The sequence below is a fragment of the Panicum virgatum genome, chromosome 5N (genome assembly GCF_016808335.1).
Source record: "Panicum virgatum strain AP13 chromosome 5N, P.virgatum_v5, whole genome shotgun sequence".
NCBI classification, from domain to species: Eukaryota; Viridiplantae; Streptophyta; class Magnoliopsida; order Poales; family Poaceae; genus Panicum; species Panicum virgatum.
Window position 1 is genome coordinate 3916950 of NC_053149.1, and position 25446 is coordinate 3942395.

General features: G+C 47.0%; 2 protein-coding genes across 2 annotated transcripts; one reads left to right on the forward strand and one right to left on the reverse strand.

Moving 5' to 3' along the window:
• Nucleotides 1-6711: 6711 nt before the first annotated feature.
• On the forward strand, nt 6712-13821 carry LOC120673420 (receptor-like serine/threonine-protein kinase ALE2). Its single transcript, XM_039954245.1, has 16 exons — nt 6712-7143; nt 8603-8713; nt 8810-8911; nt 9002-9235; nt 9312-9410; nt 9489-9578; nt 9668-9793; nt 9870-10088; nt 10165-10242; nt 10323-10397; nt 10485-10589; nt 10704-11075; nt 11264-11542; nt 11889-12293; nt 12387-12630; nt 12707-13821. Exons 1-16 carry the CDS (start codon nt 7089-7091, stop codon nt 13341-13343), a joined length of 3231 nt encoding a protein of 1076 aa, XP_039810179.1. The 5' UTR covers nt 6712-7088; the 3' UTR covers nt 13344-13821.
• Nucleotides 13822-21817: 7996 nt separating this feature from the next.
• On the reverse strand, nt 21818-24294 carry LOC120675643 (protein indeterminate-domain 7-like). The gene is made up of 3 exons (XM_039956848.1): nt 23595-24294; nt 23103-23502; nt 21818-22994 (listed from the first exon to the last, which is right to left on the reverse strand). The coding sequence occupies exons 1-3, from the start codon at nt 23758-23760 to the stop codon at nt 22124-22126; spliced, it is 1437 nt and encodes a 478-aa protein (XP_039812782.1). The 5' UTR covers nt 23761-24294; the 3' UTR covers nt 21818-22123.
• Between the last annotated feature and the right edge of the window lie 1152 nt (nt 24295-25446).

Consider the following 25446-nt stretch of genomic DNA (forward strand, 5'->3'; position numbering starts at 1 on the left):
GCCCCGCTTGTGTCGGTTAAGGACCGTTCGTTGCCTGGCCCTGTGATCGAGTTTGAATTGTACTAACCGCATGCCGGGAGTAGGAGGTAGTCGAAACCGGTAAGTCGAGTACTGCCTTGTTTCGAAAATACAGAACTTCATCACCACCCCTTAGGGCGAGTCGGGTAGTCGCGGAGAATTGGGATGCATATGTTTACTTTTGGTGGTCTCTTATTGAGCCCGACTGACTATATGTAGGTGGGGCGGTTCTGTAGTTCGAGGCGGGGAGGGGAATGGTTGGCATGCATAGTCCGACGGGGCAAATACGTGCCGTGTTGGTTAGGTCCACCTTGCAAGGTTAAATCGGATCGATCCGCCGTACGTCGCATCTCGGATATGAGCACCTTTATCACAGCACCGCATCGTAGTAATGAGATGGAATATTAATGTATATGTTGAAGGGAATGTTGAGATTACTAATTGATCTTCTATTATGTTTGTTTTAGAAAGGGTTCTGCAAATGCCTAGAGGATATTAATTTATATAGAATGTGAGCTAAAATATTGAAAGTAAAGATCCACCTTTAGACGCTTTTCTGCAAATAATCCACAGCCAGAAAGCCTTGCATGTCTAGATAATGGGCTATGTATACCCATAGTCGGGTAAGTCTTGCTGAGTATTAGTATACTCAGGGTTTGTTGTTTACCCTGTTTCAGGTATAGAAGTTAACCAGGATTCGCATCAGTGGGCTCGATGTGACGTCCTCACGTGTTCATAGTTATCGTTTTGTTTTATTGGTTCTCAATCAAATTTCCTTCTCTCAGGTCATATTCTCTTCCGCTGCTGTTATTTATTTTATGTAAATTCTAAATTTAAATCTGTTTTGTAAATATTTATGTTATTGTCTATTCTTGTGAAAATATATTATGCTGGTACCTTCTACGCTCGCCGTCGCGCGAGACTTCTGGTGTGTTTCGATCGGCCTGTGGGTTGGAAACAGACTGTCAGGTTACACTTAATTAAGCTAATGCGCCTGATACGCCAGATGATGGTCATTACGCTTAATTAAGCCGTTTAACTTGGCAGTTCTGTCACATCTACTCTCCCTAAGTTACCTTGATCATTACACCGGCAAGAGTTTCGCTGTTCTTGTACGTATTAATATAGGAGAGTGAGAACAAAACAAAAATCCTAAGCCAAAAGAAGATCGAAAAAGAAGATCAAGAGAGCTCAGGTTTTGAGCACTGCATTTACAGAGTGGCAGCCAGATAGAACGCTCGTCTTCAGAAATGGTTGCTCTGAACAGTTGCCGAGATGCGGACATTGCTCCCGTGCTTAGTGCTTACTGCTGCCAGCAGCCACTGCTAGTGGTCGTGGTAGCAGTTGTACCGGTTCCGATCCATGCCACGATCACGCGCGTGTTGGCAAAAGGAGCGAGGGGCTATGTATGGAGATGGAGATGGGCACGACGCATTGCGTGGTGGAAGTGGAAGCTCGCTCGGCTCATGCCGTCATGCGGATGCGGTGAACGCCTGCTCTCATCTTTTCCGCTTTACAGCAGCACACAACATGCAAAAGTTCAGGACCGCGCAGAAGGGGTGCTCTCTGAATCACTCAGTTTTTCCACCCAATCGTCTCATCTGCGTTGCTCCATCTACTTCGATTCACCAAGCGACGAGGATGCATGGGAAGAAGGTTTCAACTCCAAGCACGCGCCAGCTGAGAAAAGAAAGGAAAAGAAAATAAAATAAAATAAAATAAAAGGACAAGGTAGCACTATGTAATTCAGTAACGGCGTGCAGGATTTGAGGGACGACGACACGAATTCGATACAGTTCGTGCGAACCAAATAATAATGGACCAATGATAGTGCAAAAGCAGGCGCAACATATAAAAGATTAGCGATGCGCCTTATTCCTCTTCCAAAAAAGGAGGGCATGATTAGTGAGTGTTCCCGACACGGTCTTATGAAAAAGAAAAGAAAAACATGCCTCCAGTTTCTGATTATATACCAAACTACTAATCATCAAGTCAACCTGGCTTTTGGGCTTAAAATACAATCCATAATGTGCTTCAATTGTACTGTACTTTCTGCCCCCCCCCCCCCCCCCCCCCCCCCCGCATTTGAGGCACATTGTTGAATGGACAGTCCAAGGACACATACATGTAGTATTTCTCTCCAAAATTAGGTGAGCTAATCATTGAACAAACAGTCCGTGATTCCGCTTGTCCGGCCCAATCAGATCGATGCGAGGATGTACTGTACTGTCTACTAGTAGCTTGCAATCTGCACCTAACAACCTCGAGAGTCGAGACACCACAGATTTGTACACACTCCAACTACCACTGCTCATCGTCTCTACAAATACTACAAGAGCAAGTATTATAGTAGGTTGTAAGCAAACTGAATGATAATGTGGAGAAGAGAGGAGAGGAGAGAGAGGGGAAGTGGACTGCAAGATTACAGTCGGCTTCGACACAAAAACCAAGAAATTTTGTGAAAGAGACGGGTAGGCCATGTATTAATGATGAAGAACTAAACCACTATACGAATAGACTGAAAGATAGGCTACAAGAATCTTTACAGCTAGCAGTAGACTAAATTATTAACCTTGCTCTAAACAGCGAGTGTGCGTCGACAAACCTGGCAAATGCAGAGGATTAAGGTGGGCACACACACGTACGTGACCAGACACAAAACACGGCATGTGAGCCCAGCTGGCGTGATGGCGAACCAGCCATGCCGCAGATGCAGGCACACAAATACGTCGTCGTCCACTGCAAACTGGTTGATCGACAGTACGAGATCATGAGCAACAGTCCAACAAATCGGTCGTCTGGCCCGTCATTCCTCCATCGATTCGTTTAGCATTTTATCAAGCAACTCATCAGCCCTAAAAATATTTTTCTATTTTATTCTAAAAATTTATTTAAATCTTTAAATATAGCAGATTAAATAAAAAAGTGAAACTTCTATAGTATTCTTATTGTGAACTATAGATATTAAAAAATATCAAATATATTTCAGTGTATATAAAGGTTAAGATTGTGTAAACTTAAAAATATTGAGTTGTATGAGATAATATATACTCATAGCCATATGTAAGGCCAAACTAGTAAATAATCTTGTCATCTTAAACGGTTTTAAATGAATAATGTATAAACTAATAAATTTTAGATCTTAACACTACATCTTTAATATCGAACTACTCTACATCCGAGATTGTTTTAGATGTCGTAAAGCTTTACAATTTTGATATAAAGTTTGTATTCATCCGAGATCATATGAAAAAGTTATGGTTCATTTCGCGTGAGATCATTTTTAGGGGCTGGTCATACCATCGTCCGCTCCTGAAAATCATTTTTACGGGTCTATCCCTAGAAATGCATTTTCAGAGACGGGTGCTACAATAGTTCCGCTCCCTTAATTTGTAGGAGCAGGTAACCTTTTAACCCGCCCCTGAAAAAAACGGAACATTCCTATGAATCATTTTCAGTGCCTTGAGAAGGAAAAAGCCAAAAAGACCAAGAGACCGATGGTGCTGCATACTAGCTAGTTTCTGTTTTTTTTTGTTAGCTAGTTTCTGTTGTTTTGGAGGGCAAGCAACCACTTTGGGTGTTTCTTGGCGGCTACAATTTGAGTATTGAATGGGTAGAACGTCCCCATGTAGGTCGTTGCAATGCATGCCCGTCAGTGCTGAAAATTGCTATTAATTAACCCATCGAGTGTCCACGTACGGTGATTTTGACGGCCAGGACGAACAGGAATAGATGGTGATGACCTCCAGACCGCTCAATCAATGTCTGCAAGAAAGAGCCGGTGCTGCTTGTTTACTGCATGAGGAACACAGAACGAACGAACCGGCCGGACCAGTACGTAACTGATTAGACTGGAGTACTGAAGATGACAAAATGCTATATTTTCTTTTGGATTTTTGTTGTATCCTAGGAAATTGTTGCTAAATAAACCCAAGCGTATTTTAACGTTGTGAAAAAGGTCGAAAGTCTCTGACGACGTGCCCACGTAGGATGGCCATGTGTATGCGCATGTGGAGGCATGGCGACTTGGCACGCAAAGGTGGCGACGTGCAGGTAGCTTTGGCTGTCACGCAATGTCTCGACACCGACGGCCATGGATGGAGATCAGATCCGGTGGCAAAAGCAGCAGCAACCAACATCTAGCAATCGGCAGTAGTAGGTTAAGCTAGCGACCCTGACACGTTCATGTACACACGCACACACCATTGTTTTTTTTTTTGGAAAAAACACACAGCATTGTTGTTCGTGTACTTGCAAGCTAACTGAGAGGCCGATCGAGAGGACCGTGCTACAGTTTGCACGACGCGAAGAAACACCACCATAAGCAATGCAAGGAAAGGGAACTGTTGCTGTTGTGCTTCTCTTGCCGCCTGTCGTGGCTGAAAAAACTGCTGCATATGCCTGCAGGCATCGACCACTCTTTCGCACAATTGTAGCTCGATCGATCGATCGATCAATCAGTTCCGGAAGCATCGATCTTGAATGTGGCCGGAATGATCGGACGACCATGCCCATTCTAGATCAAACAGACAACCGCCGCGACCATTTGTTGTTGCGTGCTGCTGAATCGAGTCACACGTACGAGAATGCGACGCCGGTTGCCAATGGCCGCTTGTTGCTTCAGGCTTCAGAGAATTGCATTGCAGTGAGCAAGAAGCATGCATGCGGTGGTGACGCGTTGCAGGGTAAGTTGAGTTGAGTTGAGTTGAGTTCAGTTCAGTAGAGGATAGATAGATAGATAGATAGATAGATAGATAGATAGATAGATAGATAGATAGATAGATAGATAGATAGATAGATAGATAGATAGATAGATAGATAGATAGATAGATAGATAGATAGATAGATAGATAGATAGATAGATAGATAGATAGATAGATAGATAGATAGAGCTATGGAAGTAGCCTGGAGTATCCGTTGGAGGGAGCCAACAGCTTTTGTGACTTGTGAAGTTGTGAGCTAGAAGTAGCTGTTGGATGGAGCGCTCTAGCCGACCACGGGTGCTGGCGTCGCGTGCGTCCAAAACCTTGGTCTGTTCCGTGATCACGAGCGGGATCAGGGCGACAGCGCCACTCCGATTTGTCTGCCCAGGCCAGTGAGCCATCGCTTACTTCTGATTCTGAACCCATGTGTGTGTCTGCAGCATCTCAAATTCGAGCTTGGATTGGGGAGAATTTCAACCAATTTCGACTTGGGTTCAGATTTAAACCCTTTTTCTTTTACTTGATGAGGTATCTGAATCTCCGTCCAATCCAGCTCGGTTCCATTCAGTCAGGATGATGCATGCAAGGGAACGCCGGGAATTCAGAAACAGGCGATGAGGATGATTATTATCCCGAATCTAGCAGTAATCTTGACGTACACATCCACTGCCCCCCGCAATAATACCCTCGTGATTGCCAAGATCTGCGACCACGTACGTGTACGCCGTAGTAGTACTACGCGCGGCTACAGGCTGCAGCTACACTGCTTGCGTGCGGCGTGCCTGGCGCCCTGGCTGCTGTCGCGGGGGGTCCCAACTCCCAAGCCAGGCCGCCGCAAGCCGGCAAGTTAGCAGTCGGCGGCGGCGTCGGCGACCGCGACGCCGCAACCTCGCCTCGCCGGGGGACAAACCCGCGCGTCAGGATCCGAGGATCCGTCGCGGATGATCCGGGCCGGCCGGCCCCGTACGAACGGCAGAGGCGCGGAATCCGATGGCGGCGTCGCGTACCCGCGTGATCCGGCGCTGCCCATTTACGCCAGCGCGCACGGGGGCGGCCGGCCGGCCGGACAGGTACCGGCGCGGGTCGAACGCGCCGCGCGCTCGTGATCGACCCGACAGCCGGATCGCGCGCGCTCCGTCCAGCTCCAGCACCAACGCGCGAAGCGGAGCAGTAAACGCAGCGGCGCGGGGCTAATCCCTGGCCAGGCTGGCGGTGCCGGACGACGAGCGAGGTCACCTCACCTGACCTGACCCTCGCGCCACCACGGCCAGGAATCTACAGCGAGAGGGGGGGGGGGGGGGGGGGGGGGGGGGCACGCCGTGGGCTGGCATGGCATTATGCCCGGATTAATTACCCAAAGATTGCATCTTTCCATGCGGGTCCAGCTCAATAATTACCCCGCGGCTTCACGCCTACACCCAACCAAGATTCTCCCTCCCGCCCTTTTGTTCGTCCCTTCATCCCCCGGGATTAGTTAGTGATCCCAGCATGTGCCCTGCACGGCCCTTCACCAAGATCATGAGAGGAGGAGGGTGCGGGGTGGAAGCCAGGAATGTTTAGTTTACTGCTTCTTGCGCCCCCTGGATTAGCTTCTTTTTCTTCCTGGCTGTGTTTAGTTCCAAAATTTCTCTCTCCAAACTTCACTATTCACTTATCACATCAAATTTTTTACCTCATGTATAAAGCATTAAATGTAGATAAATAAAAAAACTAATTACATAGTTTTAATGTACACGACGAGACGAATCTTTTGAGCCTAATTAGGTCATAGTAGGATAATAATTACCACAAACAAACGAAAAATGCTACAGTATGACACAGTGTCCGATGTGACTCTTTTTACCGTCATTTTACAAATCTAAACACTGCCCTTCAAACAAAGCTTTCTCCTTTTCTTGTGTGTGTACTCATAGGGTTTTTCTTTTTCGGTCGGTAGGAGAGGAGGATGCTAGTAATTTATTACTAGCGACTAGTACTCTACTACCACACCTTTCCCTCCCCTGTAACCACTGCTCGCTCTACTGCTACTGCTACTGGTACTTGTACAGGCGGTGCTGCTGGTGGCGCTGTCTTGCTCTTGCCTCCGGGGCGGCACCTTCCCCTCTTCCTCCTCCCACTGCCCAGCCTTCTCCTCCTCCTCCTCCTCCTCCTCCACATGGGTTTGGTGTCCTCCATGGCGTGCTGCCAAAATGTTGGTCAGGCTCCGTCGTCTTGCTGCGCTTCAGGGGCTTCTTGCGGTTGCGGGGGGAGGAGCAGCGCCGCGGCGGAGCCGGCGTCGTTGTGATCTGTGGCGCCATTGAGGGCTGCTGCTGCCTGCTGGGCTTGCTGTTTCACACTGCGGCGGCGGCGGCGCGTGCGAGGGACGAGATGCGGACTCTCGCTGTTGTGGCGCTTCTTCTTGCTTCGGCTCTTGGATCCAGAGGTGAGCGCAGCTTCACGCATTGCAAAAGTCTTTTCAATTTAAGCTGCCCCCCTTTGCTCTCGTTTCTCGGGGAGGGCAGTGTATGGCGCTCAGCTGGTGGCTTGAGGCTTAGCATTGCGGAGGCGGGGCTGTTTCTCCGGTGTTTTCTTCCCAGACTCGGTTGAGCAATTTCAGCAGAATATTGTGTGTTTTGTCGGAGTAATTTCGAGTTCTGGATCGACTATTTTCTCTGCAATGCATGTGTTGTTCAACTGATCTACGGCTGAGGAATTGCGGTTCTGAGCTTTTATTTCAGAATTTGAGTGAATTGTGGGGGTGGATGCTCTGAAATTGCTAGAATTAAATGGAATTTCTGTTTCTCAATTTTAATTAAGATGGATGCTGGCATGCTGCAATGTCGGTAGCTTGGCAGCTCTAGCTCTCGTCCTGGCTTGCTGTAGGCTGTAGCTTTCTCACTGAAATGCTTGGGATGACTGCGTATTGATTCTTTTCGCATAAATGTGACGGGCATTTCCATGCCCTGTACTTGCATCATCATTGCTCTTTGTTATGCAACACGTACGGTAGGTAGTGACACAGATCTGGTAATTTTCCTCTGCCATTAACCTGATGATTTACTAATTGGAGGCTACACATGAAGCCACCTAAGATCTTAGGTGGACACTCTAAAAAAAATAGAGAAATCTTATAAATTCTCACAAAAATAAAAAACATTCACTCATCAATCCAACAACTCTAATTATAATAACCATCGAATCTGTTATCTTTTCTAATAAATTACCCACCTCTACCATTATGAAAATACACTAAAATAACCCCCTAAACATGTATCTAAATTAACCACCTTTGCCATTATAAAAAATATATCTAAATTACCCACCTTTGCTATTATAAAAAATCTAAAGTAACCCCTAACCTTTATGTAAATTACCCACCTGCCATTATAGGAATAATACAAATATTCTCCTAATTTTGCACATAAATTATTCAATTATGTCATTATTATTACAAGTTAAATTACTCCTAAATCTGAATATAAATTATATAATTTTAGGTGCACCAATATAAAATTCTAAAATTACTATTTCTATCATTATTAATTTATTATTTATATTATTACTTATATAAAAATACTACCCACGATATATGTCACCATATCTTCATATACGATGGAAGAGATAAGAATACCAATTCACAAACAAATAGTTTAACTAAATATATATTGAATACATATGGAGATGTGATGCAAAATAAAATCTATTGTAATTTGATAATGATAAATATATATTTTAGAGTATGTGTTAGAATATTTATTAGATGAAAAAAGGCGTGAGATAGATAACTATAATTATAAATCTCATTCTTATATTATTTCTAATTAGTCGGTGCGGGAGCACGAGTTGATAGACTAGTTTACATAATTGCAGTCCGTGCCATGAACTTGTGTTCTTTGCTGTAGGTACTACTCTGGCCCCTTCTCCTGCTGTCACTAATTCCCCTGCAAACCAAGGACAAACTTCTAGCCCTCCTGAACCTGCATTTGCTCTTGGTCCAGTAACTGTTCCAACAGGTACCTCCGTACCTCTGAATTTCCAACACAGCATCACATTATGTTCTCAGACCATAATCAGCATCTTACTGTAGCCCTTGCATTGCTTTGTTTCAGCACCATCTACTCGATCAGCACCTTCCCCAGAGAAGTCAGCTGCTAGTCCTGCTGCTCCCACTGAGCCGCGAAAAGCCCCGAGTCCAGTAACTTCCCCTAAAGGTAGCTCATCTTCCTCAATTTTGTTGTTGGCCCTGCAGCTAGATATGATATTTCATCCTGATGTGTACCTATCTAACATATATTTTGTAGAATATAATGCGCCTCCTCCAACTGAAGTTGCACCTCCTGATCCCAATGTTGAGGTTGCTGCACCAGTAGCTCCTCCACAAGCTTCAGTTGAAAATCCCACGCCAATTCTTCCTGGAACACCTGCAGTGCTACCTTCTGTTCAGGCTCCTGCTCCATCTATTGCCCTCAATCCTAATCCACCTGTCATGCCACCTCCATCTGTGAACAATCAACCAAATAGGCCGGTTGGTTCAGGTATATTCTGACTGATTCTTGATTTCATGAATTCTTTCTGCATAGATCGCACCTCACTAACGAAAAATATTTGTAGTCCCGCCTCATCCACCCCCTGCACTGCCCCCTCCAGCAAATGACGTTCCGCCATACCCACCTTCAGGAAATTTTCCTGCTATTCCTCCTTCCGCTTCAGGTAAACTTTTTCCCTGAAAGTAGATCAAATCACTCAGATTCCATATCCCTTCTCATTTTCCCATTTCTTGAAAAGCAGTTCCACGTGTAAATCCCCCGATTGCATCACCTGTTATTGTACAAGCGCCGCGACAGCAGGCAGAGGCTCCAAATACTGAGCATAAGAGTGGTGAGGATAAAGTTACCTGATTTCATCAATTTGATTATGGTTTCTTCAGTACTTCTGTTCTAAATATTTGAATATTTGTTAATATCTAGGAAACACAGTGCCCCCAGCAAATACTTCCCCTCCTGCAAATCTCAAGAAGCATCACGTTCCACAGGCATCGCCTCCAAAGGAATCCACTGGTCAAACTTTCCCAGTTCACAAATCACACGTTACAGGTAATCTCAGTTAAATTTAGGCTGTTTCCACTTGTATATGACAATGTAGCTTGTCAACCAAAATTCCTTGTTTCAGGATCTGCGCCTGCAACAAGTCCTTTGCCCCAGAACACAAACATGCCTTCAATCCCGAAGAATGCTTCATCAGTGTCACATGCCCAACCCTCACCACCAAGTTTAGCTCCCAAATCGGCACCCACTAGTAGATCTCATGCTCGGGGATGGAAAACCAAGAATCCCAAGAATGTAGCAAATCCATCAATTGCCCCATCTCTCCCGCCATCGCACGCTCAAGGTCTGAAAATACACTTACACCTGCAGCCTAAATATTGTCAGCTGTGATCATGGATCTAAAAGGTTATGCGTTACAGGGCCCGAGATCTCACGAGCTCCAAGACAGACTGGGGCTAAAAGGCAAAATCACCATGCACCTCCACCAATGCCTCAAGGTAGTCTGAGCTAATGTCTGTCTATACATTGTATTCATTTCGCATGCTGACAACTTTCATGTATATTTTTTCCTGTCCAGGACATCCACGCTTTCCTGTACATCCCCCATCTCCTTCGCCATCATCATCGAGGGGTCCCACAAACGGAAAGAAAAGTATGTTGATGGCCTTGTTTCTTTGCCTCGCTTGTTAATGCTTTTTCCTCATGTCAATACAAAATTCCAAACTGCTGAATTTCATAGGGCATCATATTTCTCCTACTCTGCCTCCAATCCCTCCCCTGCCAGAGCCAAAGGCACCATCAGCTCATCCCATTTGGGCATTACCTCCACCACCACCTAATTCAGGTACACTTTTTGTATATATGTTCTCGTACGTTCATCATTTCAAATCGGATCTAATATTACCTGTATGATGTATGATATTAGTGATTTCTTACATCTTGAGCCTGTGAAATGCAGATTGCAATTCATTATCATGCCCTGAGCCTCTAACAGATCCACCTGCGGGAGCCCCATGTGCCTGTGTTCTACCAATCAGAGTCGGAATTCGTCTAAGTGTTGACCTTTATTCATTCTTTCCGTTGGTCTCTGATTTTGCTGAGGAGGTATCTTCTGGGGTAAACATGGCACAAAGGCAGGTTCGTGTGATGGGTGCAAATGTTGCCAGTGATCAACCTGACAAAACAATGGTTCTTGTTGATTTAGTACCAATGCAAGCGAAGTTTGACAATGCTACAGCATTTTCAGCATTTGAAAGCTTGTGGAGCAAAAAAGTTTCTTTAAAATCATCAGTCTTTGGGGACTATGAGATTCTCTATGTTGTATATCCAGGTCCGTGGTCCTGCTAGTGTCCTGCTCATTTTGTATTTGGTGTTCTTCTTACTGTCAAATCTATTATTGCTCGCATAGACATATAGTGGGCAATGCAGTGTCAAACAAATCATGCACATCTCATTTGTTGAACATGTTGAAAAATTCTGCACCACTAGTTCTTACCAAGAAATATGAATTTTGTGCAGGGCTTCCTCCTTCACCACCTTCAGCACCAGAAGGTGTTGGTGATGGGGCATTTGGCAACAACAGAAATGCAAGGGCAATGAAGCCTCTAGGGGTCGATATAAGAAGACCCAAGAGAAAAGTGAACGGCAGCCTAATCGCTATTGCTGTTTTGTCTACCATTATAGCATTGATTTTTTGCTGTCTGGCTGCATGGTTGCTGATACTCAGGTTCAGGGGTCCAAGTGACACAGCTCAAGGATTCGCACATAGTGTACTTCCAAAATTTTCTAGGTCATCTGGTATGTGTTGATAGTCTGCTAATTTCCATAGTTGCACCAAATTGTGATATAGTTTACATTAGCTCTTTAATTCTTAGCGGAATAACATGTTACTATTTTTTTAGTGAACTGATGCCAATTTGCTGTTGGAATTCACAGTGAATTTATAGTCAATAAGAAAATATTATTTCTCATTGCTTTTCAGAGTAAATTCTTATTTAAAATGCCAGCCAACAGTGCTTGCAATAAGCTTTTCAGTTCAAAGGCTTTCTCTGCAGTTCCACATCCTGTTACATGTTCTTGTTAGAATAATAGTCCACTTTAGCCAGCTCTAATTTTCCTTCTCGAACATCTCAAATAATTGCAGGCACTGGTCACATGCTTTTAGCTGGTGCTGGTCGCCATAGTTCACCTTCTGGTCCGTCAGGTTCCCTGGGCTCAAGTATCGCAACATACACAGGGCAAGCAAAAACATTCAAATTTGCTGAGATTGACAAGGCCACAAATGGCTTTGATGATTCAAAAGTACTTGGCGAAGGTGGCTTTGGATGTGTCTACCAGGGCACACTTGAAGATGGAACGACGGTTGCGGTGAAGGTTCTGAAGAGATATGATGGCCAGGGTGAGCGAGAGTTCTTGGCTGAGGTTGAGATGCTGGGCCGTTTGCACCACCGGAATTTGGTCAAGTTGTTAGGCATATGCATCGAGGAGAATGCACGCTGTCTGGTATACGAGCTTATTCCAAATGGCAGTGTAGAATCCCATTTGCATGGTATGTATTTGCATGATAAATTTTATGTAGAAGTTTCAAGAATTGACTTAAGCAGTGCCTACTTCTTCTTTTTTTTCTGTTTGCTCATTGTAGGAGCGGATCGTGAGACAGCTCCACTTGATTGGAATTCCCGTATGAAGATAGCCCTGGGGGCAGCACGAGCACTCGCGTATCTACATGAAGATTCAAGCCCTTGTGTGATTCATCGTGATTTCAAGTCAAGCAACATTCTTCTGGAGCATGATTTCACACCAAAAGTATCAGACTTTGGACTAGCCAGGACTGCGAGGGGGGAGGGCAACCAGCACATCTCCACTCGTGTCATGGGAACATTCGGGTATGAACCATATCCCCATCACTTTTTTGCATGAATACGTTTACACAAAAACATGATCGTTTGGCTTTCTTCTCAGCTATGTTGCACCTGAGTACGCTATGACAGGGCATCTCCTTGTAAAGAGTGATGTGTACAGTTATGGAGTTGTATTGCTTGAGCTGCTTACTGGCAGGAAGCCTGTGGACATGTCTCGGCCTGCAGGGCAAGAAAACCTAGTCGCATGGGCTCGGCCCCTTCTAACAAATGTTCTGAGCCTACGCCAAGCTGTCGATCCACTTCTTGGCCCTAATGTGCCACTGGACAATGTAGCAAAAGCGGCTGCCATCGCATCAATGTGCGTACAACCTGAGGTTGCGCACCGCCCCAGCATGGGTGAAGTAGTGCAGGCCTTAAAACTAGTGTGCAGCGAGGGTGATGATTGCCTTGCATCAGGAAGATTCAGCCAGGAATTGCCCATGCATAGTACAGCAGTTTATGACGCCACTGGAATGGAAGCAGAGAGAGTGCTGATATCCGAGATATTTGGCTCCACGCCAGTCTTCACTCCTGCTGCTAACTCAGGCTCTTTCCGCAAGCAGTCCAGTTCAGGCCCACTGATGACCGGCAAGAACAGGACGTTCTGGCAGAGGTTGCGAAGCCTGTCAAGGGGGAGCATGAGCGAGCATGGCTTCTCACCAGATTATGAGACACGCTCGCAATACAGTGGCAGGTGAAGAAATTTTTGCTCATCTTCTGGTTTTGTGAAGACAGGGATTCAGTTGATTGGGAATAAAGGAGTTTCAAGCTGAGCTAGTGTAAATTATGCATCTGGAGATAGAAGCTTTGTAGTTGAGGATCTCATCAGAGTAGCAGAGTGCAGCCTGAGCTGTGGACTGCTGGAGGTTTAATTTGCTCTGCTGTGGACTGCTGTGATCTACCTTCGAATCGATGGGTTACAAACCGCATATGTGACCATACTCCAGAACCCTGATGCCTCTCTTCCGTTTACAGCTTCGTAGTTTGAGTTTTTTGAGTTCTTCTTTTGTTTATCTAGTAGTATAAATGTGCTTAATCTTTAATCCTGTCAGTTGTTTACTAGGGCTGTTGATGTGTATAGATTCAGACTACGTTTCTTTGGGCTTGTGGATTTCGACAGACTTGTTGTAAACTGACGTTTGCTGGAATGAGAATGACAGATTCTTTTTCTGACTAGTTGCTCCAGTTAAGTTCCTTGTGTTTGCAAGAAAAAAAAATTCTTGAGAATGATCCTAATTTGGTGAGGATTCTTTAGCATAACTGCATATTCTAGGCAAGCCGTTAATACACATATTTGCAGGTCCGTTTCCCCCACTTTGAGAATATACTGTAGCATGAGAATTGGCTACTGAGCTATCTGTCCAAGTCATTGGAGACAGGGTCAATCTGATTTCGTTCGAAGGCCGCTTTCTCACTTTTTTTTCTCGAGGTTTCACTTTGTGCTTCAGTTGAGGAGGATAACAAAAGTTGTGGGCTGGATGCTGCAAATTTAGAACAAATTAGGCAAGCGCCATGCAAGCGGAGAGTGATAAAGCTTGCAGAAAGAGACGGCCACTCGTGGAATTCAGTAGCTTTTCAGAGGGGTGGGTGGGTGAGTGGGCTCGCAACGCGCGGCTGGGCTCGCAGAGTCAGACGCGATGGCCCTACTTGGGCCCAGACGACGACCCACAAACTTAATCTCTTTTCTGTAAGGAGAAAAATCACGGCCCGCTATGCTCACAATTTGCACCGTTGCCCTGATATAGGCTTAAAAAAGATGCCGGTGTGATATCGATAGAATTTTCCTTCTTCTCAAACAAAACAACCTACAGGGTGCGTTCGTTGTGCCTCCGTACAACCTAGGCAAATTTTTTATGCATGTTTTGCACATCCCAGATATTTCAAATTTTAAATCTGGAATATAAAACTAATAAGTTACTCTCTCCGTCTTAAAATAGAGAAAATTCGATTCATGCCACTACAACTCCCGTGAAATTGGGTTTCATGTTGAAAATCATGCCAATCAATGGCATGGATTTCAACATGAAATCCAATTTCAAGAAATTGTAGTGGCATGGATCCAACTGACCCCTTAAAATAAGGGTTGTTCTAGCATTCAAATTTTATCATAAAGAGAGTTGTTTTAATTTTTAATGAGATTCATCTAATTAAAGAAATACTATGTACTAAGAAAATATTATATAGGAAAACGTATAGAGCCAATCAAATACATAGTAGATGTTACTTTTGTAGTGCCAATACATATGCATTCATTGAGAATCCAGAGAACCAAATAAATAATACACTTTTCAATCATAATTGATAGAAGTAATTAGGAGTAACAAAATTATTTTTTAGGATGAATATTGTGTCTGAAATTTTCAGAAACAACACTTTTGTAAAACTAAGGCAATTAAGCAAGGGTCAGCCTCGCACCAGCAAAGATAATCTTCCACTGTACTGTACGAGAAGATTCTGACAACCACCACTCCAACAAAGACAGGCGATGTCTACTGAATCGTCAAACTAACTTTATGTGCGTAAACCACGCTTAAAAAATTGATCCAACCAAGAAAGGCACCGATACCTGTGGGGGCGACCAATAAACAGTCAGCCCTAAACCGACAATTCGACACACGGATACCAAACCATTAGGGAAAAAAACTTGGGGACTCGATCGATCTCTCTCTTCTCCAATGCAACAACACTGTCAAAGACAAAGCAGGCACATGGAGGGAGACATGCACTCCTTTTCCGCCCCGTAAGGACGAAGCATCCGAGACAGAAATGGCGCCTCTCGATCGATCGGTAGCTAGCAGGTGAGTAGCCAATGCCGGCTCGAGCTCCCATGTCAACGGCTACAAAAGTTTAGGTCTTCTGTGTTAATTCCCTCTCACACCACTCCAGCTCCAGTCTCCAGCCTCCAGCCAGGTAACAATGTTTTTCTCTCACACTACTCCAGCTCCAGCCTCCAGCTCCAGCCTGCCGAACGCGGTGTTTGTATCTCAATCGATTATCGATGGGTCTTGTAATATCCCAGGTTTTGAAAAAATTAAAATTCCGAAAGCTCCAGGTTTAAAAACCGGAACCTCCGGTTTTACTCTGCTCCGGTGGGCAGAGCACGAATCGCGGCGCGCCGCACGTTGCCCCGCCGCCGGCGATCCTCGTTCTGCGCGTGCGCGATCCTCGTTCCGCGTGTGCGTCCTTATCCATCCGCTTGCCCTCTCCTCGTCCTTCTAGACCCGCCCCTTTGCCCAAACCCTAACTCCTTCCCCGTCCCCCATTGCCGTCGCCGTCCGAGCTCCGCCCTCGCCGTCGATTCGTCGTCTCCGGTGAGCCGTGGCTCGATTCCTCGCTTGGGGAGCATCTCCTCCCTCTCCTCGACCCGTTCCCCTCCTCATCCGGCCCTTTCTCTGGCCGTGCAGGCCCGCCGGCGAGCGCCTCCGCCCGCCGCCGCCGTTCGTCGTCGCGCCGCCCCGCCGTTGCTCTCCTCCGCTTGTGCCGCCGTCGGTGAGACTCACCGCTGCCTGGGACACGCCGTGCGCGCGCTCTCTGCCCCTCTCCAGCCCTGCCTCGCCACGCCGCCTTGCGCCGTCGCTGTGCGCGATGTGCGCGCACGCGCGCCGTGGTCGCGTCCACGCCGCGCCGCGCACGCCTTGGCAAAGTCCAGCTGAAACCGGAACCGCCGGTTTTAGAAACCGGAACTTCCAGTTTTGTCCTGACAAGTGCCTGTCAGGCCGGAACCTCCAGTTTTGTCAGGATTGCATATCCAAAAGTTATCTCATGTATATATTTTTGTGCATATCATTTCATGCATTTTATTTTATGCATAAGGATAGCATCGCACTAATACATGCACCTCATTCATGCATTTTAGTGACCGAACCATCGGAGGTCGAACCTGTGGAGCCCACCGAGCCCGTTGAGCCCGAACCCGGAGGCCAGTTCGTGGTCGGGCCTGAAGCTAATCAAGGCAAGCAGCTAAGCATAATTCCTTGCACCTATTTAATTTGATTAGTTTAGTTATCTCATCGGGTAATGTTGGGTATATAAATTATGTACGTATTGCATTCTTGTACCCACTTTAATGCATTGTCCTTCCTTGATTGGTTTATCCATGTCCTTGTCACTTGTTAGTCAGATAATTACTTAACTTGACTAGATGCTTAGCTCTGCTTAGAATACTCATCTTGCTTACTAGAAAGAACAGCTACAGTATCACATTTACCGGTTACCCTTGATCGCACTGGTTTGGTTTGGTTGTTAGTGAAGTGGTAGTACCGAGATTCGAGCGGAATGGTAGGGCCTAGAGAATGAAGTCACATGGGCATAGTCTGCTTGGATCGATTAAGGACCGAGTGGATGCCATCGGCCTTGAGCATCTTTCCGTGCTACCACATATCCAATATAATGGTACGGATGAGCCAATTACCTTCTTTGACTTAACCATTGGGGCCCGGTCCCAGATACGTGACCAAAGGCTATGCATGGAGGCTTAGCGGGTCCCCGCGTGGAACTATGTATAGGAAAATTTAGAGATGTCCTCGGTGGAACTAAGTCTCCACGCGCAAGCTGGGCGTACCCTCAACGGTTGAGCCTTGTTGGGAACAGTTGACGTGAGTACCCACTTGCCCGACGTGATCGGTTGGGTGAGTCGCATGGTCCTCGCGTCGTGTGAGTAAAGTAGTACACCCTTGCAAGGTTATAATCAATTCGAATTGCCGCGCTCTCGGATATGAGCAAGCTCTTGGTTCGTCGAATTCTTCATAGAGAGTTTCGGTGTTGTTGGCTTTGGATTCATGTCATAGTGATGACCTTATGTTGAGTATGTTACTCTCTCTTAATCAACTAAAATATTCTGGGGGTTGGGCAAGATTAATTAAATTTGCTAGGTGATAGTCTAGACAGCTCCTGCTTATGCAATAATTACTTAACCCTAAAGTCTTTACTTGAGCCTTTGCATGATCCTTATTTATTTAATCGCGTAAGTCTTGCGGAGTACCTTTGTACTCAGGTTGCTTCTAAACTTAGTTGCAGGTGAACCAGAAGCGGTATTCGGCCACTTCTACCCCGCCGATCCTGGTGCGGGGGAGGAGTAGGTCGTTGAGGCTGTGATGGTGTCCTTGAGCAAGGCACCATTATCTTTTAGTTTTTCTCGCAGCAGAACTCCGTGAGAACATGTAAATATAATAATTTTTAAGTTTCTGTATAATGTGGCTTCCGTGAGCCCAAGGCTTGTAATGGAGATTAGTTTGAACCTTTCTATGTTGAACTTGTAAAATTAAGTTTTGAACTCTGGTAATGTAAAACTGCTCTTTGTGGTTCATTGACGATGTATTCGATTGTAAACGGTATGTGTATATGCTGATTCTGGGCGTATGTTATAGCACATACCGGGACTACCGGATTTAATATTATTTTAGGCGAATGACGTGTCGGTTATTCGTGTATCTAGATATGGGGTAACACGTGGCACGCTCTCTGGCAAGCACGTGTTAACTCTCATTTGGAAGATAATGACTGGCGGTTCGTTTAAAATAATATTAAATTGGGCGGTTCTCGCATGTCCGCACGCATAGGATCACCATGCTCGCTCTGTCATGATCACCAATTAAAAATAACATCGGGAAAACAAAAAAAAGACGCAGATGCACGCAGCAGCGTGCACAGGCATCCAGGAGGTAGGAGTAGTAGGAACACGAGAATTGCAGATGCAAGGCGGTGCAGTGTGGCGCGTGCTGTGGCATGGAGGATAGAGGAGCGGAGCCGTACGTAGAGTGTAGATCAGGCTGCTTGGGGAGAGCTGGGGCAGTGTGGTAGCTGGTAGCTGCTATAGCGTGGTGCTTGAGCGGCTCTAGACGACACAGGGCGTGGTGGGCTAGGAACCCCACAGAACAAGGGCTGCCGCCACGGCCTCGTGAGGGACGCCGAGCACAGCAGCGACCTTTTCCGACGCGTCGACGCAATGCAAGGACCCCAGAAGGAAAGAAAGCGTGCGAGAGAAAGGAGCCGAGGAGTAGGCTTTGCGATTTGCAAAGATGGGGCGCGTCCCGATTGCCACGCCATGTACAGACGGTCGCTGTCTCCCTCATGATCCATCTCTCTTTCTAAGACGGTCGGCTCTTCTCTCTCTTTCTCATGATCTCTCTCTCAGCAGCTAGCTGGCTCCTCCATGACTTGATCCGTGAGCAATGACACTGGATGAAGCCAGGTGATATTGTGGGTCGTCTCTTCCTCTCTCTAGAATCGGGCAAGGAAAAATAGTAAAGTGATTGCATGTAAATGTACGTAGCATACGGAGTATGTGGGCTGCATGGATGCAGCCGTGCGAGCTTGTCGTGTCTTTGACCGAGGAAGAGCGTGCACTCGTCCTCATCACCACCACACCCTGGCCCCGTTGACAACACACATCGCACAGATCGGCATCTGCATGCTGCACTCCTGCACAAACTCTCTCTCTCTATTTTTCTGAAAAAGAATACCTCTTGGCTGTGTTTAGTTCCGTGAAAAGATCCTAAAATTTTTCACTGACGTACATCACATCGAATCTTACGATACATGCATATAATATTAAATGTAGTTAAAAAATATAATTAATTTCATAGTTTGGTTGTAAATGACGAGACGAATCTTTTGAGACTAATTACTCCATGGTTAGATAATAATTACCAAATAAAACTGAAACATGCTACATTAACTTTTTCGCAAACTTTTCGCGAACTAAACACAACCCTTCGAAATTTTGAGCCAATGCAAGCTTTGTTTGCAGAGAGAGAAGAGAGAGAGCGCAGCGCACTGACTGGGAAAGGGACACGTGAAGACGCGGTTGTCGCGTAGCCCTTGGAGGCACGCCCAAACTTTGATGCGCGGAATATTTGATGTGGAAAGCGGGGCATGCACGCACGCACTTGTCTATGCGCCGTTCCAAACTTACAAGTAAGCCTGCTGCGCCTGCAGGATACCATACGGTGCATCGCTCTCTCTCTCTCTCTAGCATCTCTCATTCATGTTCATCCATGCCCTCACATGTCAACAGTGCCAGCAAGCCCCTCCCCGCCGGCCACGCACTCTGCCGGGTGCCGGCCCCGCCACTCTACGATACTCTCTCTGCGTAGGCCATGGACTGCGAGCTACCAGTGCTACAGCATGAGTGCATGACAAATCAACAACAGACTACAGTCTACAGCTACTAGTAGAGAAAAAGAACTCGCATCCAGCATCCAGCATCCAGCAGCATTCCTTTGTATTATTGCATTCAACTTACCATCCAGAGAGAGAACGGTAAACATAGTTGTCCAGCAAGATTTGAATGATGGGGCAATTTGAAGCTAATGTTCATGCATGGTACAAATCAAAAGCTGCCATGAAATCATGGAGATTCCCCGGAACAAGACAAGGGGTAAATATGCAAAAAACATTTATCATCACCGAGGCAGGAAGGGCCAAAAGGAAAGGAACTCGCTTGCTTTGATATGCTTGTTGCATGGCTAGAATTCTACTATGTGTGCAATCATGGTGTACATGGAAAACAACAGCGCTAAAAAAAGAAAAAAAAAGGCAAGAAACTACAATGCCTGGCTAGTAGTAGCAAGTAGTACTACTTCTCTTCCATGTGTGATGATAGGTGAATAAGACTATCTTTCGAAACAGACAAACACATCACCCACAAAAACCTTTTGAATGCGCACCCAAAAGGTTTGATACACTAGTAGAAGCTTTCACTGATTTGTATGCATGCAGAGCAGAAGAAAGTCATGGAAGTTGATGCAACTCCATCTCTTCAGCACAAAGTTTTCAAAAGCATGGGCTGAGGATTAATTTTGGTACTAACTGAGATTGGATGATCGATCTTGTTCCAGGAAAAAGGTAAAAGTGTAAGCTAGCTAGTACACTGCAGTTAACTAATACAATGCCCATTCCTTATACCACAGATAATTCTTCTTTTTATCACTGAACGGGTTACTTTTTTCAGCACGAAGAGACATACTCTCATGGAGCTGATCAATGAATCAGAGATGTCTGTATGCTTGTTCTTCTTAACAATAAGATATATTCGCAGCAACTTTTATCTAATCTCATGTTAATACAAGTAATACTGTAATAGAGCACAAAGGTAATATTATTGGAGAATTGGTTTTCCAAAGAAGAAAATAATGCAATTGTCAGTATGGACGTACAAAACTAAATTAATCTACAAGCTACAATCAAGGTGTCTTATTTGAGCTTCTCTAATAAAATATTATGATTACCTTTATTCAGAAAAATATGATATGATACCCTAAACTCACTCTGGTGATCAGTAATAATCACCAGGCTAGTTTGAATTCTTGATGACCATGCATATGCAAATGTCACCAATATTTCTTGTGGAAAATAAATATATGTCCAATATACTGTTTGTTTGATTTCATTTGAACACAAACTTTATATTATTATAAAAGAGCAGACAAAATTACACATTGGAGATTATCCAAAATCGTTTTTAAGAAAATAAATAAAAATGAGGGGTACATTAATTCACTGCTGGAATCTGGAATTTGGATTTATTGTATCGATGCAAATTGGATTTGGATAGAAGGGTACATTCTCTTATTTTAGATAGAAGAAACATTTCTTCTATCTAAAAGAAAAGAATTTTGCTGATTTATTGCTATTGAAATGTGTTGAGAATTGGAAATGCACACAGTACCAAACATTGGAAATGCACACAGTACCAAACTGATTAAGTAACTTATTTTAGCCAACATTGTATATTTACATTGATATGTTTCTCAGTACTGTAATGACGATACTACTGCATTCATTTTTTCCTTACAAAATAGATATAAAAAATCCATGACAATAATGCAAAACTCTAGAATTCGCCCAAAAAGAATTTTAAAGGGTATAGCTGTAATAAGCCCATCTTAGTTTATTCATAAATTTTAGTTTTTCAAAAAAAGTTTATTCATAAATTTTCACTTCTAGCATATATATAATGTTATTCAACTTCATGCCAAGTTTGAAGTTTCACATCATTTTAAGTTGGCATTGAACGTGAACGTCTATTTGCATTGAACAGATTCGTGCAAGGATCTACATCATATCAGATCAGAGCGTTATCCAGTAAACGGTGGACTGCGTGTAGTAGAGCTTCGTACAATGCTTACAAATTAAGTATAGTAGCCGCTGACTTCAGATGGATAATACAGTATAAATTCTGGCCAAGAACATGCACGAGTCAACTATGATATATATAGTAGCATAAACGTTTCCAAGTCTTCCATATATGTAGCGCCTTGAAGTTTATGTAAGAATTGAAATGCCCATACCCCCAAATGAACATCAAAACTAGTGCCAACAGAAGAAAAAAAAAGCGATCTGAGGATTTGATCGATCCGACTTACCCCAAGTTCGATCTCGACCGACAAGATCGAGCAATGTCGGGCATGCATGCATGCTGCACCTCATCTTGGATATGAATATTCATCCATGGCGAGCTATGGGATTGAGCCGATGACTAGACATGCCACTGCTTGCTGCTCTGGTGCCCTTGCTCGTACGCCGCCGACGAGGGCGACGACATGCAGGGATCGAACCCGGCCATGCTCAGTATGTCGCCGTGGGAGAACGCCCGGAGCCCCAAGAAGTCCCGGGTGAGGCCGCCGTTGCCGCCTCCGGCGCCGGCACCCACGGCGGCATTGCCGCCGCTACCGGCGTCGCGATCGGCCCTGGTCCTCTCATCCGCTCCAAAGTGATGAGATGCCCCGAAGCCGACGGCACCGGCGCCAGTGCTGGGCACGTTGCCTGCTGCGTTGGCAGTGGCAGCACTGGTGGTGCTGGTGCTGTGGGTGCTCGCCATCTGGCCCTGGTTCGACGGCCGGCTCAGCGTTGCACCCATCTGCGCCGCCTTCTGCAGCAGCGCGGTGGCCGACATGTGCGCGGAGGCTGTGGCAGCGGCGGACGACGGCGAGAACCCGAACCCGAGGCCCGCCGGCTGCGCCGTGCTCTCCGGCGTGGAGCTCCCGATGTAGTCTGGGTCCAGCGCCCTCGCCGACCCGAACACGGCCACGCTACCGGAGCCAGCCGCCTGCAGCTCCAGGTGCTGCTGCTGGGCCGTGAGCCACGCCGGCGCGAACTGCTGCTGCTCCCTCTTGAGGCACAGCTCTTGCAAGGACATCCCGTGCCCGCCCAGCGGCTGCGACTGGTCCTGCACCGCCGGCAGGTGCAGCCCGCCCGCGGCGGCGCCCTCGTCGCCCCCGGCGCCCTGCGAGAAGAGCATCCCGGGGTGGTGCTGGCCCGCCACCGCCGCCGCCGCCGCGGTCACCGCCCTGGCGCTCTCCTCCGCCAGCGCGTCGCAGAACGCCCGGTGCGTGATGAAGCTGTCCCTCCTGCACACGCGGTCATGCGCACACGCACACACCCCTAGCCATGGTTAATCGCGGTGCCTTGCGAAGAAGATGGAGCATGGGCGGCGAGGAGGTCGATCGACGACGTGCCTTGAGAAGAGGGTGCCGCAGTCGCATCGGTACTCGCGCGTGCCACAGACCTTGGAGTGCGCCTTCCAGTCGGAGTGGACGGCGTAGCGCTTGGCGCAGCGGTCGCACTTCCACTTCTTCTCGCCGTGCTTGCGGCTGAAGTGCTTCTTGATGCCGGTGAGGTCGCCGAGCGCGCGCGCCGGGTCGTGGTGCACGCAGCCGGGCTCCGGGCACACGTACACCTTCTTGCGCACCGCCTCCTTGGGATTGCGCTGCTTGAGCTTCCACGGCAGGTTGTGGCCGCGCCGGTGCAGCTGCAGGTTCTGGTCGCGCTGGAACCCCTTGCCGCACACCTCGCACACGTACCGGTTCGTCGCCATCAGCGTCCGCGGCGACAGCGCGATCACCTCGGCGTCGGGGTCTGATGATGGCAACAACAATTCGATCATCGGTGAGCGTGAATTGGAATTGCACCGAGCGATGGTTGACTTGAGAATTTGAGATGGTATGTACCTGGATTCCCGGGGAGGCTGCGCTTCTTCTTGGCGGGCGGCGGGAGCGGGTGGGAGGAGACGCTGGCCAGGTCGCCGGAGGCGGAGGTGAGGTTGGACATGTTCTCGTCGGCGGCCATGTGCTGCTGCTGCTGCTGCTGAATCGCCGCCAGATCCTTGAGCATCATCTTCCCGACCGATACGAGATCTTCTTCTCGATGCACGCTCTCGCCTGCTACCAGCAGCAGCCGCTACCACGCTTGTGTGTGGATGGATGAAGATGACGGACGGATCAGCTCGCGCGCATGCAGGCGCAGGCGCAGCAGGATCAGATCTCACGGGCGGGCGGGCCGATCATGCATGTGCCGCCGTGGTGGTACTTGCAGCTGCGCCCAGATCAGCTAGTGCTTGTCCTGCTCCGGCAGGCGGCAGCGGTGGGGACGGCACCTCGCTAGCCACCCCCCTTGAATCTTGAAGGGACTAGCAGCTGGTACGTCGTACTAGTACTGCCCGTGCCGCGGAATTGCCATACATGGAGCGGGTTGGAGTCAGCTCAGCGATCGATCGATCGGGTTTGAGGAAGAAGACGGGACCGGAGGCTCTGGATATAACCCGCGTGCTAGGGTTGAGAGCTGGAGCTTGGGAGCCGAGAGAGAGAGAGAGAGAGAGAGAGATGAGAGAGAGAGAGAGAGAGAGAGAGAGAGAGAGAGAGAGAGAGAGAGAGAGAGAGAGAGAGGAAGCGGATGAGGGGGAGAGGCGAGGCAAGGCAAAAGCTAGTGTGCAATCGCCTCCTCCACCCGATCGATACCCGCAATGACGCTGATCCGGAGTACACTCATCGCTGCCCTCCCCCTCCGCAAGAAAACAGCAGCTACCGCACACGGGGCGCGGGGCTTTCTGTCTTTTCCTTCGGCCTTCCTTCCTTCCTTCCTTTCCTCGGTTGCTTTGCTCTCCCCCTCCCTGGCCTGATGGCTGATGCATGCACTGGCCTCGAGAAATCCCCTGTACCTTCTGCTGTTAGCATCCTCTAATCCTGCTCGATGCAGGTTACGATTCTGTATTCTGTAGCTGGGCCAGTAAACTCATCGGGTTTTAATCTAGAGCACTGTACTGTGATTGTGCACTGCTACAGTGCGAGGAACAGTCAGATTGCAGGCTTGCAGTGGCAGCTGCAAGTTGTGCTAGCCCTTCGCTCCAGCAAACCAAAGCATTTTGAATTCTTGATTTCTCAAGCTCGACTGCAAAGATGAAGCAATTTGTACAGTCGCAGTAGCAATTTTTCACACTCAATTTGTTTGGCACCTGAAGGCTGAAGCTGCTACCGTGGCAACAAGGGCCAATGTTCTGAATATTTGCACTTTTGGGCGTCAACTACATACAGATCGATCAGGAATAGACAGATTAATTGGGAATTTTGACATGTCTCGCTGTCACTTCAGTTGAGCTGCTTGAAACAAAGCATCTGCCGATCGAGCACACCCTTGACCAGATAACATCAAAGCATGAGACACAGGGAAACGACTTGCTGTCCTCTGTCCTCCTGGCCTGACGAGCTAGTGTGTGCCCTGCCTCTGTGCCTCTGCATCTGCATCTGCATGTGTATCCATCCAGCACCCACCTTTCAACGCCCGTCCATCTCTTCCCCCGGCGTTGGGTTTGGTATCTCTCACTCTCTCGCCCTCGCAAATGTAGAACGAAACGCCTTTCAGGTAGCGGGATTAAACTAGGGCACGCAGCCTTTTCGGCCATGAAAGTGGACAGGCGCCTCCGGGGCATGCACAAGGAAAAGGTTGGTATGATTTCCTGGGGGGAGACGCATGATGGGCTCCCGATTCATTTATGCAGTTGTTAAGCAAGGAGAAAAGGGGAGTGAG